This window comes from Hemicordylus capensis, chromosome 2 (genome assembly GCF_027244095.1).
Source record: "Hemicordylus capensis ecotype Gifberg chromosome 2, rHemCap1.1.pri, whole genome shotgun sequence".
Classification (NCBI taxonomy): Eukaryota; Metazoa; Chordata; class Lepidosauria; order Squamata; family Cordylidae; genus Hemicordylus; species Hemicordylus capensis.
The window spans coordinates 262,527,537-262,544,707 of record NC_069658.1 but is presented as its reverse complement, the minus strand read 5'-3'; the positions used below and the strand labels follow the sequence as shown (position 1 = coordinate 262,544,707).

At 45.2% G+C, this 17,171-nt stretch overlaps 1 protein-coding gene across 8 annotated transcripts in view; it reads right to left on the bottom strand.

Moving 5' to 3' along the window:
- Positions 1-1,299: 1,299 nt before the first annotated feature.
- The window catches only part of MGAT1 (alpha-1,3-mannosyl-glycoprotein 2-beta-N-acetylglucosaminyltransferase), a 47,235-nt gene continuing 31,363 nt past the window's right edge, over positions 1,300-17,171 (bottom strand). For all 8 annotated transcript variants that reach the window (XM_053299601.1, XM_053299603.1, XM_053299599.1 and 5 more), the window contains one exon: positions 1,300-5,636. In XM_053299601.1, the coding sequence (XP_053155576.1) occupies positions 4,211-5,560 (1,350 nt within the window). In that variant the 5' untranslated portion in view covers positions 5,561-5,636 and the 3' untranslated portion in view covers positions 1,300-4,210. The remainder of the gene's footprint in view (positions 5,637-17,171) is intronic.

Sequence of the window (17,171 nt, the reverse complement as noted above, 5' to 3'; positions counted from 1 at the left end):
TGTTTCTATACTAAACATCTTAACACCTTTTTTAAAAATCCCAATCACACACCTTACTATTTATATAAAGTGTTAGGAATAAATTGATGGAAAAATCATGAAAGTGACTTTTTGTGAACTGCCTAGAGCCTTTGGAGAGTCAGGCAGTATATGAATTTAATTAATTACATAAACAAAAACTGGCCAAGGCAGCAATATTCCTACATTTCACTACTGCACAATCAGTAAGGCCCCGAAACAAAAAATAAAAATGATAATGCTCATTTGAAGCAAATGATTCTTTTTGTCAGAGCTATTTGGAATATATAAGAGTAATTGCCTACCTCAGAAACTATTTACGGGGTTGGGGTGGTGGTGGTATGCTCTAATAACAAATGACTCCTTTCAAAAGTTATCAGCAGTCTGTTTGCATCCAAAATACAATCCTCTCTGGTAGGTTTTGAGGGAAATTGTGGTTTCAATATAAAAAAATTCAGTATATGCCCCTTAAACACCAAATGTTTGTAGGGTTAAAAGCTCTTCACATTTTTGGTCGAATATGACAATTTTTCATAACGGTTTGTTTGATGACTGGACTAAACACCACAAACATATATATTGGTTGATTTTGTATAAGCTTGCAAATAATTGGGAGTTCTAGGGAGGAAGGGAAGGTCTAGGGAAATATCAACGGATAAGGTTATGGACAGAGGGAGTGGTGGGATGTAGCTATGTGAACAAAAGACAGATGTTCAAGGCACTCAGGTCCCACCCCTCTGGTATTTTAAAGTTCTGCTCCACAATAACTTCTGAAATTTTATTAGTGATTGTACACATGCTCAAATTCAACATGCAGCCATAAAGGTTAAGCATTTGCTGTTTTCCCTTTTTTCAGACCACTGCTTTCCAAAGACATTGGATTCTATATCGAATTTCAGGCTTCCATGCCAGATTAGTGGAAATATCAAGGCTTTTGAGATGGTGGAAATCTTCTATTTCAGATGTGTTTATTCATATGAGCTAGAGGATAAGTTTACTAATGGCTCTTAGGTATGCTCTCTGTTCATAGCAGAAGGGGACTCTCCTGTTCAGATGTGTATGCTGTGTCTGATCACATACTCCAGGGAGAAACATGAGGGAAGGACAATCGGTATCATACCCTACTTGTGCTCTTTCAGAACAGCTGACAAGCCACAGTTAGGAACAGAATGCTGATTTTAGATCTTTGATCTAAAACAAGGCAATGTTTACATTTTCCTGACCTTTGTTTGACTTTACACTAACATACACTAAATGATTCAATGAGATCAAAGACACAGGTTGTCGGAAAGGGACCGACTTTTATTCTTGAAAATAAGTTTTTGCATCTTTAAATTCTTTTTTCCGCCGACTGAAATCTGAACATAAAAACAGCATCTCTCCAAGACACACCTTTGATCACCTCAATTTGTCACAAAGTTTACATCCAGTTGGAGGTTCCAAAACAAACAGTTCTGTGAGTGGAGGGAAGAAAGAAAAAGCCAAACTGTTTGCAGCTGCTGGTGGATTCTCTCCAACTGACCCAAACTCTACTCCTGCCCCTGGGATTCTCAGTTGACCTCTTCCCACTCTCCTCCACCTAAACCAAGATCTAAAGGTAGCACCGTGAGAGAGGACAAAACAAAACACACACAGACCACATCACAGGAGAGGTCAGGCAATAAATGGTACGAATAATGAAAAATAGAGGACTATGTGGTCCTAAAAGTGAGGGGTAGGGGAAAGGAACAGGTAATCAAATCTGACTGTTGAAGCAGAAAGGAAGTGTAGGAGTCAGTTTCTTAAAATACTGCCCAGCCGCCATCTGTGGTGGGGGCAGAGGTGAGTAGATGGTGGTGGGGAAATTTTGAGTCATACAGGTGGATAGTACCAACTCCTTCTTGGGGGGAAATGGAAAAGGGCAAGACGAGTAGCTGTGCTGGAAGAAAAGTAGCTTCCCTAACCGTCTCCTATTAATTTGGCTTCCAGTTCAGGAACTATGGGCCTTGGTGTGAAGGGGAACAGAAAGCACTCCCTCCCTCTCCAACAGAACCTCATAGATGTCAAAGAACTTGTGGCCAAAAGGGAGAACAGCCCTGGAATTGCTTCTAGGCTTGATGGTGAAATGAGCAGCTCGCCATCACTGCATATGCTTCCATCTTCCCATGGTCCATGAGGTCATTCACGCATGTACACCAAGGAGAAATGAAGAAGAATGGACCACACCGAAGAGTCTTTGCCTTCAATGGAGGGACTGTCCCAGCCAGGTGTATGGGGTGAAGCCTTGCTCCATATTATTCCTCTATCAAAGTGAAATTCTTTTCCAGAAACCTCCAAATGTGCATCCAATGATAGAAGCTCCTCCTCTAAGAGATCTCAGAAGGGATTGCCCTTTAAAAATAGCAAAGTTTCAAGGTGTGGGCTCTCAACAGGACAACTCTCATCCCCTAGAGATCTCAGTGCTCTGTAGCAATACTGTCATTTTCCAGAAGGACACTGGAAAAAATAGAGAACCAGATACAGTCTATTCAGTGTAGTCCCCTCCCACCACAAGGCACCGACTCCTGTTCTCTCACCAACATTGATGAGAAAGAACACAGATATGGAAGGAAGACCTCCCACATCCATCCCACTGAACTTGACCGCAGGAGGGAAATTCCTTACTGAAGTAGTACTCTCAAGCAGAGAATCTTTTTCTTTCTCCACTCACCATGGAGACTTTTTTTTCTTTGAAAAAAAGACAAAAGTAATACAGCATCCAAACAAACAAAATACTACCCTTTGGTGTGGTCTGAATTTTGGCCAAATGAGGTCTGAAGCCCCTTGCCCACACCCACCTCGTGAAGTGGCTCTGGAGCAGCTTAGCGGCAACTCGTAGAGGCAAGAATGCGGAAGGGGGATTCTGCACCACGGAATAAGGCTGGGCTCCTTTGCCGGAGAGCCCCATCTGTGGTGTGTGCTGCTGCCTCAGGAATTCTCCTCCCCACTCCTCCCACAGACATGGTAGTGACGAACTCCAATATGGCAGCTCAAGGAACCAACTGCAAGGACATGCCACTGAGGGCCAAGCAAAGTCTACCTTGAGATTTGCTTTAGGCAGGAGAGGGGTCCTCAAGCAGAATTAAGGCAGCCTGAGGGGAGGGGGAATCTCCTTGCTCACCTGGCAAAGGGATGTAGACCATAGTTACACAAACGTCCTATAAGCCACATGAAACTCATGCCATTGACTACAGAGTTTTCTGCAAGCTCTCACACATGAGAAGCCCCACATAATGTATCCATGCTGGGAACTGCATCATTTCAGACTGCAGGTGAAAGGCTGCATGTTTGTATGCTCTTCTACATAAAACAGCCCTGCATATACAACAGCAGCGTGTCAGAGAAAAGGCTAGCCTAACTCTTTCTCCTGGACATGCTAGTTTTGCATGCAGAGGAGCTTTCAGATATTTAATTGCCCACCAGCAGTCTGAAATGGTACTGCCCACCAGGCTTCTGCTTGTCTGCTGCAGCTTACAGAACGGGCCAGTTGACCAGACACTCCTTTGCCAAGCACCTCCCCCACTGCCACTTGAGCCATGGTCACATGGCATTTGTGAGTGCACAACGCTCATATCTACTGCCTCAGCCCAAGATGGTTAAAGAATTGGGTTACCCAGAAGACCCAAGCAAAAACGGCCAACATGGTCAATAAAAATGGTCTTCTAAGAGGCTCAGTGGTCAATGAGCTTTCTGCTTTCTAAGCCTGCATCCAAAGATGCTCAGATGAGAACTCACTTGGTAGCCAAGAAGAGGACTGTCATTTTTTCCCTAAGGTTTGCACAAAATAAAGACCAAACAAGCTGAGCAATGAATTAAATGAAACTGGGAAAACCTCAATGGGCTGCTGCTTTGGTTCACTGTTGGACTTTTACCTCAATTCATCAGCTTGGAGAAGCCACCAAGGATCTGAGTTGGCAGACTACCATGTCAAGGAGGAGGACAGGCACTGGAGGGTAGACTCAAGAGAGCTCAGAATGCTCCACCTCACCCTCTTATTGGGGCATCAAAATAATCCTCACAACCCATCACTCCCACCCCAGTATTTTAAGTGCACAAAACAACCCTTATCCCTGGAATGCACTCGAATGCCACACAGGAAAAAAGAAAAGAAAATACAATCTCCCCCCACCCCACCCCCCCACTAGAGTCCAACATGCTTAAGGATCATCAGCCGCTAACTCCAGCTGGGGTCGTAGCCTGTCCAGTCAGAAGGCGGTGCTAAGTAAACACGGCGGCCTCGGTAAAGGAAGCTGACAATGCCCCGGTAGCCGGCACGGGGCACACCTGACTTGAGGTCGTCCATGACACCTAAGGCCTTTGCAAAGGCCTTGAAGGAGTCACGAGTGGTATACTGCACTCTGACAGTGCCCAACTCCCGGTGTTGGTTACCCTGAAGCTCTTCTACCCGCAGCTCAGGGGCATTGTAGACCCGGGCCAGGAATGAGTGCTCGTACTCATTCTTCTTGAGGTAAGAAAGGTCCATCTGGGTGAAAGGCACGAAGCGGTCGTTGAGCTTGATGAACTTCAGGTACTGGTCAAAGAACTGACCGTGGCTCACGCCCTTGCGGCCAAAAGTCATAGTGCGTGACACTTCAGGCCTGATGCACGAACGGCTCTGCCGTTGTTCAGGCTGCCGCATCCAATCATCCCAGAAGGCCTTGGGCCACTTGGGCTCCAGCTCATCCCACAGGTCAGCAAGCAGAAGCCAACCCAGGCCAGGGAAAAAATCCGTACGGTAGAGAAGCTCCGGGTGGGCAGCATCTACCATCTGTTCCTTGCCATTATCATTCCAGGCAGAGATACACCAAAGAGTTGGGTCCATTAGCAGGAGTGGAAAGGCTGCCTGGAAGTATTCAAAAAAGTCTGGAGCCACTTCCAGGTCATCTTCCACCACAATGGCTGCTTGGTACTTGAAGGTCCGGAAGACCTGGCTCAAAGCCCAGTGATAATGCCGGGCAATCTTGTAGTAGCCCTGGAACTTGCGGTGATCAGTGGGCACAGGGATGTCACTTAGGTTGGGCTGCTTGATGTGCATGATAGCATCTCCATAGGAGGCGATGACTCTGGCTGTCTCCTCGTGTCCACAATCCTGGCTCACAATTATGGGAAACCGCGTCTTTGAGGGACGGTAATGCAACAACTTGTCTAGGCAACGGCGGACTGTGCTGCGGTCACAGGCAATTACCACAACTGGCAATATAGCGTCTGCAGAGACTTGACGACGACGAGGCAAGGAAACAGCCGTGGAAGGCTGGGCAGATGCTGCATCCAACATGTGATGCATTTTAGCCTCATTAGCCTTCTTCCTGCTCCAGAGGGCACTGTAACGGGAAATTTGCTGCAAGATGTCCTTCTGGCGCTCCAGTTCCAACTCAGCGTCCTCGGCCAGCCGGATAACCTCTTCGGTGAGGTGGCTGTGGTCAGAGAAGGACTGAGGCCGGGTCCACAGGAAGAAGAGGATCAGGGAATTCCAGGCCACAAAAAGCACCACGCCCCAGAGAACCAGGCTGCTTTTCTTCAGCATCCTTCACAGGCGCAGGCCCCCCCACTGTCTTCTAGTGCTCTCTCCCTCGGATGGGGGTTATGCTGCTATCATGGACCTGGACAAGGAAGGGAAAAGTAGAGTGTTAGTGGAGATCACCGCTCTAACAACCTGCTTCACAGGTTGCTCCCCTCCTTCCTGGCCCTTCACCAGCCCCTCTGTGGGGAAAAGAGTTATACCAAACCCCTCATTCCCCATAGTTTAAGTGCTCAAGCATTCTGCCAGGGAATATACCCAGATCCCCAAATGGTAGGTGCAATTCTGCACTAAATGGAAGACATCCAAGATCTCCTCAGTGTGGTTCTCAGACAGTTCAACAAGTGACATCCACAAATATGTTCCCTCTATTTAAAGTACTGCGTCAGCCCCATAGTAACCTGGAAGGCCACCCCACCTTAGCTCCCACCCTCTACTTCAAATGATTTCAGAAAAGGTAAAAGGCGGTGAAACAATGGTTTATGGAAGCACAAGTGACAGACATGTCTGGATGCTTGAACCACATGAAGTACAAAGCTCTCTTACAAGAAAGAACGTAGCGCCATGACCAAAACAGTCAGCAGGGCAACCATAGCCCTGTTCAAAGTAGGGATGTGCATGAACTAATCTGGAGGCCATTGTGGAGGCCTCCGAACCGGTTCGAATGTGGAGCAGTTCGAAGTTTCAGCACCGGGGTGGGGTGTTCTTTAAGGGCCGGGAGGGTGTGCACTTACCCCTCCCGCCGCTTTCCCCCCGCCGGCGCTCCTTTAAAAAAAAAAGTCTTGGGGTGGCAGTGTACTTCCCTGCTGCCCCTGCCCCTGTTTTTGGCCAGAAGTGGCCGGATGTACTGTGCGTGCACACGTCGGATGTGGGTGAGGTACTTCTAGCCACTTCCGGCTGAAAATGGGGGCAGGGGCGGCAGGGAGGTATGCTGCCGCCCCAAGAAGTTTTTTTTAAAAAAGAGTGCCGGGAGGGGTAAATGCACCCCCTTACTCTTAAAGAACATCCCACCCCGGCACCAGACTGCGGAGGTGCGGTTCTGTGAACACCACTAGCGAAAAGCAGAGGTCTGTGCATACTAGTTCACTTAACATGACCACAGGGACAAGCTGACAGTGCCCATTTGACAGTCTCTCACTGGGCTCCTATGTAGGATCATTGCTCTACATAGGGAAAAAGTCATTTGTGTAAGAAAGTCCGCAGTTGCACTGAAAGGTCATCACTCACACAACTCAGTGAGGAAGCTTTGCAGGTCTGCCCACAAAAGCTACAAGCCAATGTGCATTTTTAGGAGTCTAAGGTAGTAATTCATGGTTGCCTGATTAAGTCTCTCACCAGAGGGGACCAGGCAAACGCAGTAATTGCTGTACTATCCAATACTGAGAACAGAAAATGCTACTTTTTAAAAAAAAAGACAGTATCTATGTTTAGCAATGAAAATCCACATAATATGAACATGCAAATCAGTACTATCAGGATTGTTCTTGCCACAGTACTTTCCCATCTGAGTGGGGAAAACCCACAGAAAATTGAAACGTATCAAAACATCTTCCTTGCAATACAATATCCCAAGTTTCAAATTCTGCTAAATAGTGCTTCATAGGCTGGGGAAAGAAAAAAAATTGTTGCCTCTGAACCAGTATTGGCTATTACTAATATCAGCAGACACCCAAGGATGTTTAGTTTTGTCCCGGCATAAGCTCCTTGCTAAATGAAGTCCTTCAGTCAAGATACCTGCAGCACCCTTGCACACACTCCCCCCACTGCATATGCCCTGAATAAAGGCCTCTCCACCCACCTTACCAGACTGCTAACTTTCCATTCTCCATATTAAAGGGGATGAAAGCAACATTTCCCCTATTTGCACAGCAAGGAAGTTGGGAAGGTGTGGGGAGTGTGTGCGTGTGTGTTTTACAGCTTGCAGAGACAGGATGGCAGGGACAGGAATTCCCTCATGCCCTAATCAGCTTTCAATCCCCACCAAGCAAAAAAGGAATGAAAACATAGCTCATTCTTTCCCCAAGTCTCGGGAAACCATACCCCCATCCTACCCCTAATCTTTCAGGTTGCAAGAGTCACTCTCTTGCTAAGTTCAAAATATCAAGTGTTGGTAGGATTGCTGGGGCTTTTCTTTTTGTGGGGCGGTCTAGTGCACACAGACCTGAAGACATCTCATGCCCCTTCTGCATGAAGTCCTGGCGTTTCCTTACTCAAAACACCTTGCCACACTTCCACAAACCTCGAGGGCTTGCATTCCAATGAAAGAAAGTAACTTGAGCAGTTGTATGCAAGATAATTTTGTAGCACTGTCATTTGCATAATTTGGAAAGCAGAATTTGATCATTTGGAGAACAAAGTACGGAAAGCTCCCCTTTCAGGGTAAGAACAGTCACAATTAATTTCTTGAGGGAAACCACAAAATTGAATGGCGCATTTGCAACACTGACAACATGGCCCATGGTAGTCACTCTAGACTGTGATGAGCCTGAGCCAGATTACTTGAAGCTGCAGCTTCAGCACATACTTGTTTCTCTTTGAGGCTACTTAAGTAAGGAATGAAAAAGGAAAAAAAATATTACAGATGCCCTTATACCAATTAGTGGTAGCTTAGCCCTTATGCCAGGCCTATTGAAAGATTTGCTCAGACTCTTCTCTAGCTTCTGAGATTTCAACAGGCTATATATTTTGAAGCCAACCTTCACTGCTTTAAAGGATAGGGCAGGCAGGGATAGGAACTCTGGTTCAAGTGGAATGCTGTTTCCTGGATCTCAGTGGCATTACTAACCAGACGATCAACTGCACCTAGATAGGCACAATCCCATTAGGCCTGTTGCTGGTTAGTAATTCCCCAGCTCACTTTTTGCTCCATACAAAGGTTCAGTGCTATCTATCACCAGCAATGGACCCAATCACGGTAACAATTATGTGATGCATGCTATAAAGCAGGATTCTATTCAAAGAAAGCCTCCTCCTGTAATATACCCTGTTTCCCCGAAAGTAAGACCTAGCAGTAATTTCTGATGTACCGCTAATTGCCCTAGTGCCTTTTGCGGGGCTAAAATTAATATAAGACATTTTCGGGGAAACACGGGTAGTTATCTAAGAGTTCCTTGGTGGGCAGTACATCCCTAACCTGATTTCCATACATTGGAGATCTACAACAATAGTCATAGAAACTAAAGTATTCCAAAAGTGGATGTATGGAAGAAAGCAATTCTTGCAGTAAGAGGGTAGTGCTGTAGTTTGTTCTATAGTTCAGTCTCTCATGGTATCATTTTTACCAATTTTGCAACAGCAAATAATGCAGAGTCCTTAAATTCATTCCAGCTCAGAACTCTTGTCATATGAACCAGCGTGGTATAGTAGTTAGAGTGCTGGACTAGGACCGGGGAGACCCGAGTTCAAATCCCCATTCAGCCATGATACTAGCTGGGTGACTCTAAAAATGTTTCAAACAAATGTTGGAAGTGTGGGCATATTGAAGGTAGTTTTTTTTCATATGTGGTGGACCTGTGGGAGGGCTAAGGCCTATTGGGACATGATATATAATGAATTGAAGAAGATACTTAAAGTGACATTTCCTAAGAAGCCAGAATCCTTCCTGCTAGGAATAACACAAGGAGCAATTTCTATAAATAATTTAACTTTTTTTATGTATGCTTCTACGGCGGCCAGAATATTATATGCACAGAAATGGAAGACCAATGAACTGCCTTCAAAAGAAGATTGGCTGATAAAGATTTTGGAATATGCAGAAATGGCAAAACTTACAACACTGATTAGAGATCAAAGTTTAGAATGTTTCAAGGAAGATTGGGAACCTTTTTTGGTTTATTTAAAGAATTATTTTCCTACTATGGATCTTACAGCAGGATTTGATATTTGAAATGCAGGTTGGGCAGATTAATGGTGGTGGAAAGTTTAAATTTGTGGTTTTTAAAATTAATTTTATAATAAGGGTAAAATTTATAGTTGTTATCATGAAAAGAGGTGCGTGGGAAGTCAATTTTGTAATTGTGTTTATTATGATTGTTATGGTTATTATTATTATTGTTAAAAGTTAATAAAAATTTGAAATCGGGAAAAGAAAAAAAAGATACTAGCTGGGTGACTCTGGGCCAGTCACTTCTCTCTCAGCCTAACCTACTTCACAGGGTCGTTGTGAAAGAGAAACTTAAGTATGTAGCGCACCACTCTGGGCTCCTTGGAGTAAGAGCGAGATATAAATGGAATAAATAATAATAATAATAATAATAATAATAATAATATAGTTAATTAGTTGCTATGTTACTAGTTATGGGGAAAGTGAAAATGCTGGCAAAGTGCATAAGCTAAGAAAGATGAAGGAAAAGATTCACTATGCTGCTGTAGGTTTCAAGAATGTAAGAGAGCAAACAGGAGACACAGGGGAGAAGTACATGACTATGGGTCAACAGAGAACCAATGTCCCTTAATCGAGTTTTGTTATGGGGCTGCAGCATGGACAACCTATAAATCTTCCAATCTCACACCCCATCCCACTCTGCAACTAACCCCCAACCCCAGCTCCTGCTGATCCCTTAGGCATTAATCCTCTAATCTTCTTGACTCCCCTCTTGCCCTTGCTACTTAGCAGCTGCATCAGTAGCTTTCTTAAAGCTCCACTCAGTGTGAATCCCAGTCCAGTCATATTTAAAATTGCAGGATTGCATGTACTTCTGCAGGTGGATCTGAACACAGTTTGTGCAATATTTAGCCATTGTGAAGCCCTGGCATTCTCACTTAGCACACCCTGCCAGCAGGTAGCCGAAAACTTTCTGTACAGAACGGCCACCAGGTATACTCACTGCTACCAGGCAGTTAATCACCTCTGCAGAAAAATAGCTTCAGACACAAACGTGGGAGTTCTTCTAAAACTGACACACAGAGTTTGCACTGAAAAAAACCTGTGCATGTTTCTACCCAGTGAGACACAGAGAGGGAACCCTCAGGTGCCTCACAAAATCTTTTATTGAGCCCAAGGCATTTTGGATTTTAAAGTGTTATCTTTTTTCAAGGGCATGTTCAGGGCAAAAGCATTTTAAAAGGGGGGCAAAATGACAACACGCATCTCATGGCCACAGGAGTAGAGCTGCTATGAGTGGATTTTGTTGTTTTTGGCATCGTTTTAACATTGCTTTATGCTTAAGCCCTGAAATAACTTTTTTTATCTGAAGCATGTCAGGCACCATAAAGGATTTTATGAGGCACCCAAGGGTTTCTTTTGTGTTTATGCTTTTTCAAGTGGTGCCCCTGCCCATTTTTGTCTCCTCAAATTTCTGCCCAGCCGTAATAACTATCTATATCTATATATCTACTTATCCATCAAACGCTAAGGCAATGTGTGGCACACTGGAGTGTATCGGACGGGGTGTGGCAGGGATGGCAGTGAGTGCTCCTCCCACGGGCCACCTGACTCCCAAATGCCCCGAAATGGCTCGACCTGGCATTGGGGAGGAAGGTCGGCCTGAGGAAGGAGCTCTCACCACCTCAGTACTAGTGTGCAGATGCTCTGTGCAGGTAAAGCTAGTTCTTTTTTAATATACATAAGGAAGTGACATGATGTTAACAAAGAATGCCATGTGATATACACAGTACAATGGAAAGATTTGCTTTTCCTGGCGACAGATTTCTATGGAGTGCAGAGTTCTACACCTTTGGTCTTCACGTCACTGTTGGGCTCAGCCACATACAAAGCGGAACAACTGGGACTTGGCAAGGTACGAGCAGAGGCAATATTTTTCACTGACATGCAGAGTGGTGGGGACTCAACACCCACTGGCAGCTGCATAGGCACACCTTAAAACAGGATCCAGGGAGAAGAGTTCCTTTAAGCCTTCCAAGTGACAGACAAAATAGAATACATAATTACTTCAATTGGATGGGATGCCTGAAAATTAAATATTGACTCTAGGGAGTCAGTGTTCCTCCACTGAGTTTCACTCACCAAACACTGGGGACTTAGCACTAATACACAACACTACAAAATAGCTCCCCCACTATTTGCTTTCCAGGGAGCTGCAAAAACATTCTTTTAGCAGGCACTTGGCACTGCACAAGCTGGTAATATTGTTCATCTGTGATAGTGTACTGTTTTCTTCTTTTTAATGTTTTATTAAAAACATTAATAAAACAGTATAAGGGCAATGAAATACATATTTCCACACTGCAAAGCTTTTTCAATGGCCTTCTTTAATGCGCAATAAGCCAAAAGTTTAAAAACATTCAAAAGTTTAAAACTTAACACACTAAACCACAGAGGTAACAAAACAGTTTCAATGTAAGACATCATCCTCAGTGCATTAATAAGCGTTTCTATGACTGAAAAGCAGAACAGAAATACTTAAACAATCGGGCACAAAAAGCCCCTTCATCAGCCAGCTTGCCAACAGTTAGAAGCAGTTAAGGATGCAGTGTGAGGTTTGAGTAAGAACCCCCCAGAACCCAGGTGATGACTCTCTCTTCTCACTTGTTTTCAGTCCCAGCCAGATGACATTTAACTGAAATCCTATGGATCTTCATGAGGGGTCAAGCAACATCAATAGTGATTGGATCATCCAAGAAAATAGGACTGACTCCAGAAACAGGAGACTTATCTTATGGTGGCCTGTGACCTGTCTAGCATGCAAATAAAAAGAAGACCCAAACAATTGCACTTGAGGTCTCTGGATCACAATTCATGAGGGAGATGGGATGTAGAGGAGAAATTTAAAGAAAAGAATAGATCAAAGACTTGAGAGAAAAAGATGCCCCAGTAGCTTACACTCTGAAGGACCCATCTCACACCCTCATGGGGCTTTTTCTGCAGAGTGCATACAGCAGGGCTGCTCAATTTTGTCTCTCCTGCAGACACTGGCCTACAATTCCCATAATCTCTGGCTATGGGCCACTGTGGCTGGGGAGTATGGGAGTTGTAGTCCAAAAACAGATGGTGGGCCGAAGTTGAGCAGCCCTGGCATACAGTTACCAATTGAAGGCAGGATGGAACTACATCCTCAGCAAGAGACGTATCAACTCCTCAAGTTGCTTCTAGAGGAACTAGAAGAACTCCTCTAGTTTATAGTTGCTTCTCTGGCAGCTTTCATAAGCCAAAAATGGCAAAGCTTGAACATGTATGTGGATGAACATACATCATACATACATCAGAACCATCTTCTGAACCCACACCCTGCTTAGGAGCAAAGCTGCCACAATGGAGTGCCTCCTATGTAACCTCCAACCCACAAAAGGTGCTCCAGAAGGATCCTGTGGCAAATGACAATGAAAGCCGAAAAGAGATCTAGAAGAATTAACAAGGTCACACTCTCCCATCCTCCCAGCACAAGTAATGAACCAGAGCAACTAATGTAGTTTTCATCCCCAAACCAGACCAGTAAGGATCTAGATAAATCAGCTTCATCCAGGAGAATACACCTGCTCAAGTACCTTGCCCAGAAATGGTAGATCTGAAACAAGTCTATAAGTTATGAAGGTCAACCGGGTCCAGCAAAGGTTTAAGGAACTTTATTACTGCCTCTTAATGCAGATGTAATAGCTCCTCCTACAAGTGACACATTTACTACCCTGCTGACTAATCCAGATAGCATCATTCAACTAATTAGCTGTTAGAAGCAGGGCTGTTATCAGGGATCAGCACTGTTGGGCAGCTGTGGATGGTCCAGGGTCCTCTGGAGAACCTACTGCTGATTCCAGAGACCACATCTGTGCTCAAAACCTTTATATGGTGGTGGCAGAGCAATTCTCTCAGGGCAGGGCTTGACAAGTTCCAGGTGCCAGGGAGCCTTAGAAATTTAACCACAGCATCTAGACTAGGATATTCAGATAAAGAGGAGAGGAGAGCTGGTCTTGTGGTAGCAAGCATGACTTGTACTCATAGCTAAGCAGGGCCTGCCCTGGTAGCATATGAATGGGAGACTTGATGTGTGAGCACTGCAAGATATTCCCCTCAGGGGATGAAGCCGCTCTGGGAAGAGCAGAAGGTTCCAAGTTCCCTCCCTGGCTTCTCCAAGATAGGGCTGAGAGAGATTCCTGCCTGCAACCTTGGAGAAGCCGCTGCCAGTCTGTGAAGACAATGCTGAGCTAGACAGACCAGTAGTCTGACTCAGTACATGGCAGCTTCCTATGTTCCTAAATAACTATTTCCTCCAGGTAGCCTTGTTTCTGTTCTAAGTAAGGAAGGGGATAAGGAGAAGCCGTTCACCCTCACCCTCCACAATGTTTGTCTCTAAATTTGGTAATTTTGTCAAGTATCTATTGGTTGGCTCCTAGATCCAAAGAAAGTTTGTCAAGGCCTGTCTCAGGGCCCAGCCAAATAGGAGCAGGTCCATACAGGGGAGTTTGCCAAGGGCCCCCTGGAACCAGTCCTGTTTAGAAGTCAAGAGGGGTAAGCAATCCAAGCAGCATGTTGGGGCATGGACTTCCCCAAGAACCTGGCCTGCTTCCTCAGGTGGAATAAACTGGAAGCCCAGGAAGTCCTGACTTGAACCGACAAAGAGGCCTTGATGGGAATACTAAAGTCCACAAGGACTAATAACCTTCAGATCTTAAACACCACACTCAGCAGTATTGCATCTGCAAGCTCAACTGGGAAGTAATTTAGGCAACAGGGTTGGTGGTACACTAACACAATTCCCAATTTGTCCCTAATGTTTAATATCAGGAGAACTCACTCAAAAGTCCTTTATCAGACAGGGCACCTGATATAAAAAAACACACACAACTACAAATATTTATACAGGAGGGCCTCGCTATTTGCAGGGGTTCTGTTCCGCTGCTGTACCACAGATACAGAAGCCGTAAATATCAAGGCATTGTATCAATGGGGAATTGGGGGTAGGTTCCCTGTCACAGGGAAAATGTGAAAAAATGCTAAATTTTGGCCAAATTTGGGGGCAAAATCCAGGGGGAAGCTCCTTACCATGCTTTGCTGTGGCTAAAAATCGCTGTTTTTTAAAAAGGGAGCCATTTTGTGGCTCCAAGAAACAAAATGGTGACCGGAAATGACCTCCGCAGCCATTTCTGGCCACCTCCAACCCGGCATAAGTGAGGTTGATGTGTCTCCCCCCCTGCCCCCCGCATATGCCGAGGTCAGGTGTCTTTTACTCCAGGGATCCTCAACGTTGGGCCCCCAGATGTTCTTGGACTTCAACTCCCATAATCCCCAGGCCCAGTGGCCTTTGGCTGGGGATTATAGGAGTTGAAGTCCAAGAACATCTGGGGGCCCAACGTTGAGGATCCTTTTACTCGACCGCAGATTATGAATCCACGGATAACGAGGTTTCTCTGTATACTGCTCTTCAACCAAAGTTTTCAACGCGGTTTACATAGAAAAATAAATACATAATTAAGATGGCTCCCTGTCCCCAAAGGGCTCACGTAGTGGTTAGAGTGTTGGACTAGGACTGGGAAGACCCGGGTTCGAAAATCCATTCAACCATGAAACTCACTGGGTGACTCTGGGCCAGTCAAGTATCTCTCAGCCTAACCTACCTCACAGGGTTGTTGTGAGGATAAAAATAACCATGTACACCACTCTGAACTCCTCGGAGAAAGAGCAGGATAGAAGTGTAAAAATTAAAATTTTAAAAATAAGGCAGATATCAGCAGTAGCCACTGTAGGGCTGCTGTGCTGGGGCTTGATAGGGCCAGTTGCTCTCCCCCTGCTAAATTTAAGAGAATCAACACTTTAAAAGGTGTAGTTTTGCTCAGTTAGCAGGGCTAAATCGAATCTCTATAGATCATGATGACGACAATTCCTGCCTGACCAGTCGCACTATGCTGATTCTACATCAATTACCTGGCGGAGAAAGTTATACTAAGGTAAGACCAGCTGTCTCATCCAACCAGCCCTCTGTGATACAAAGCAAACCAGCTTCTTCCTCCAGGATTAAATGCTGGATTACAACTGTTTCATTTAAGACCAACCTGGCAAACAGCAAGTGGGAAAAGCTATCTTGGCAACAAGAGCCCCAAGACTAGAAGATCTGGAAAGGGACGGGAGAGCTGAGTGAGCTGTCTAGACCTCCCTCTTTCCAATAGCATGCTGGTCTCCAGTGCTGTATCTTTCTCCCTTCCCTCAATGGTGGCCCCAAATTTTGCCCCCCTGCCCTTGACTAGGGATGTGCATGGAACTGGGTGGGAGAGGCTCGAAGGCAGGAGCGGGGGTTCTGCTTTAAGGGTGGGGGAGGGTGCACTTACCCCTCTCTCCGGTGCTCCGTGTTTTAAAAGTTCACTGTGTCTGCACGAGCATGTTGGATACTTCCGCCTACTTCCAGTAAAGGCGGCAAGGGGGTGGCAGGGAGGTATGCTGCCGCCCCGGTGGACTTTTAAAACAAAAGAGCCCCGGTGGGGAAAAGCGGAGGGAGGGGTAAGTGCATCCCCCACCCTTAGCAGAACCCCCTACTGGTATTGAACTGGCGGAACCGCCTGCCGTTCAAACCAGTTTGGGGGCCCATAAAGGGCCTCTGAACCGGTTCCATGCACATCTCTACCCTTGACTAGCCAGCTGATATGGTGCCAGACACATGTCCACAGCCTAATAAAACCACTTAAAATGAATTAAACTGCAAAACAAATCTAGAGAGGATAAAAGGAGCAAACACAACGATCTGCCTCTGCCTATTCAATCACAATTACTCATTCTTCTAGTACTCTCATACCAAGGGCAAGAAGCAGAAATCCCAATTTATTTCCCATTAACATTTTCTCACCAGGGCTCTCACATCAACCATGCCGATGCATCTTCGCATGCCTTCATATCCATTAAGATTACTAACGCCAGAGCACAGAATCTGTATCAAGAGCAGGCTCTGCATGGATAGCTGTTCTGTTAAACGTTTGCAGAAGGCAAAGAGAACTGGATACAACTGTATATTGCCTCATACATCTGACTGAACACAGATGACGGGTCAAATCCCAGCCTAGGCAAGTCTGATGCAGTGGAACAAGTTTGCTTCTCAACCTTTTCAGAAGAACTCTTTCTTCTAAAAAAAAAAAGTTCAGTTCTTCTTCAAAACAGGAAGTTTTTTCTGTGTCTCATGAAACAAAGATTAGATAGGAATTTGGAAGAGTTTCCCAACACATTATTCTTCCAGAATTTTGGTGTCTTGTCTTTTGGATTTGAAGAGTCACTCCCCCGAAACATTTTCAGGGGTGCTCGCATCTCCCCATCCCTTCCACCCACCAGCCAACAACAGAACAAATAAACTCTGCTAATCCTCCTTGCGCTTTGACCTCTACAGCCAAGTTCACAAAGCCACTGGATACATGGAGAGAAGGTAGTCCAGTCATGTTCCTTAACAGAAGCAGGGGAGCCATATTTACATAGGCAAAGCTAACAGAGTAGTCCCAACCTGTAACAGGGAAATGAAAACCCTGCAGTCAGATTGATGGGATTTATGCAAATGTTATAGCTAATCTGCATAATACCTTTTTCAGGATGTTGACTGCACTAGCACCAACAGGATGGCGGAAGTTACAGACAGGAAGGAGAAATGGGATGAGTCTTGTTATGGAGTCTCATCTCTACTCTGCTCCTCATGGTTGTCGATACATATGTCATACTGTGGAAACTACGGTAAGCAGTGCAAGATGAAAAAGT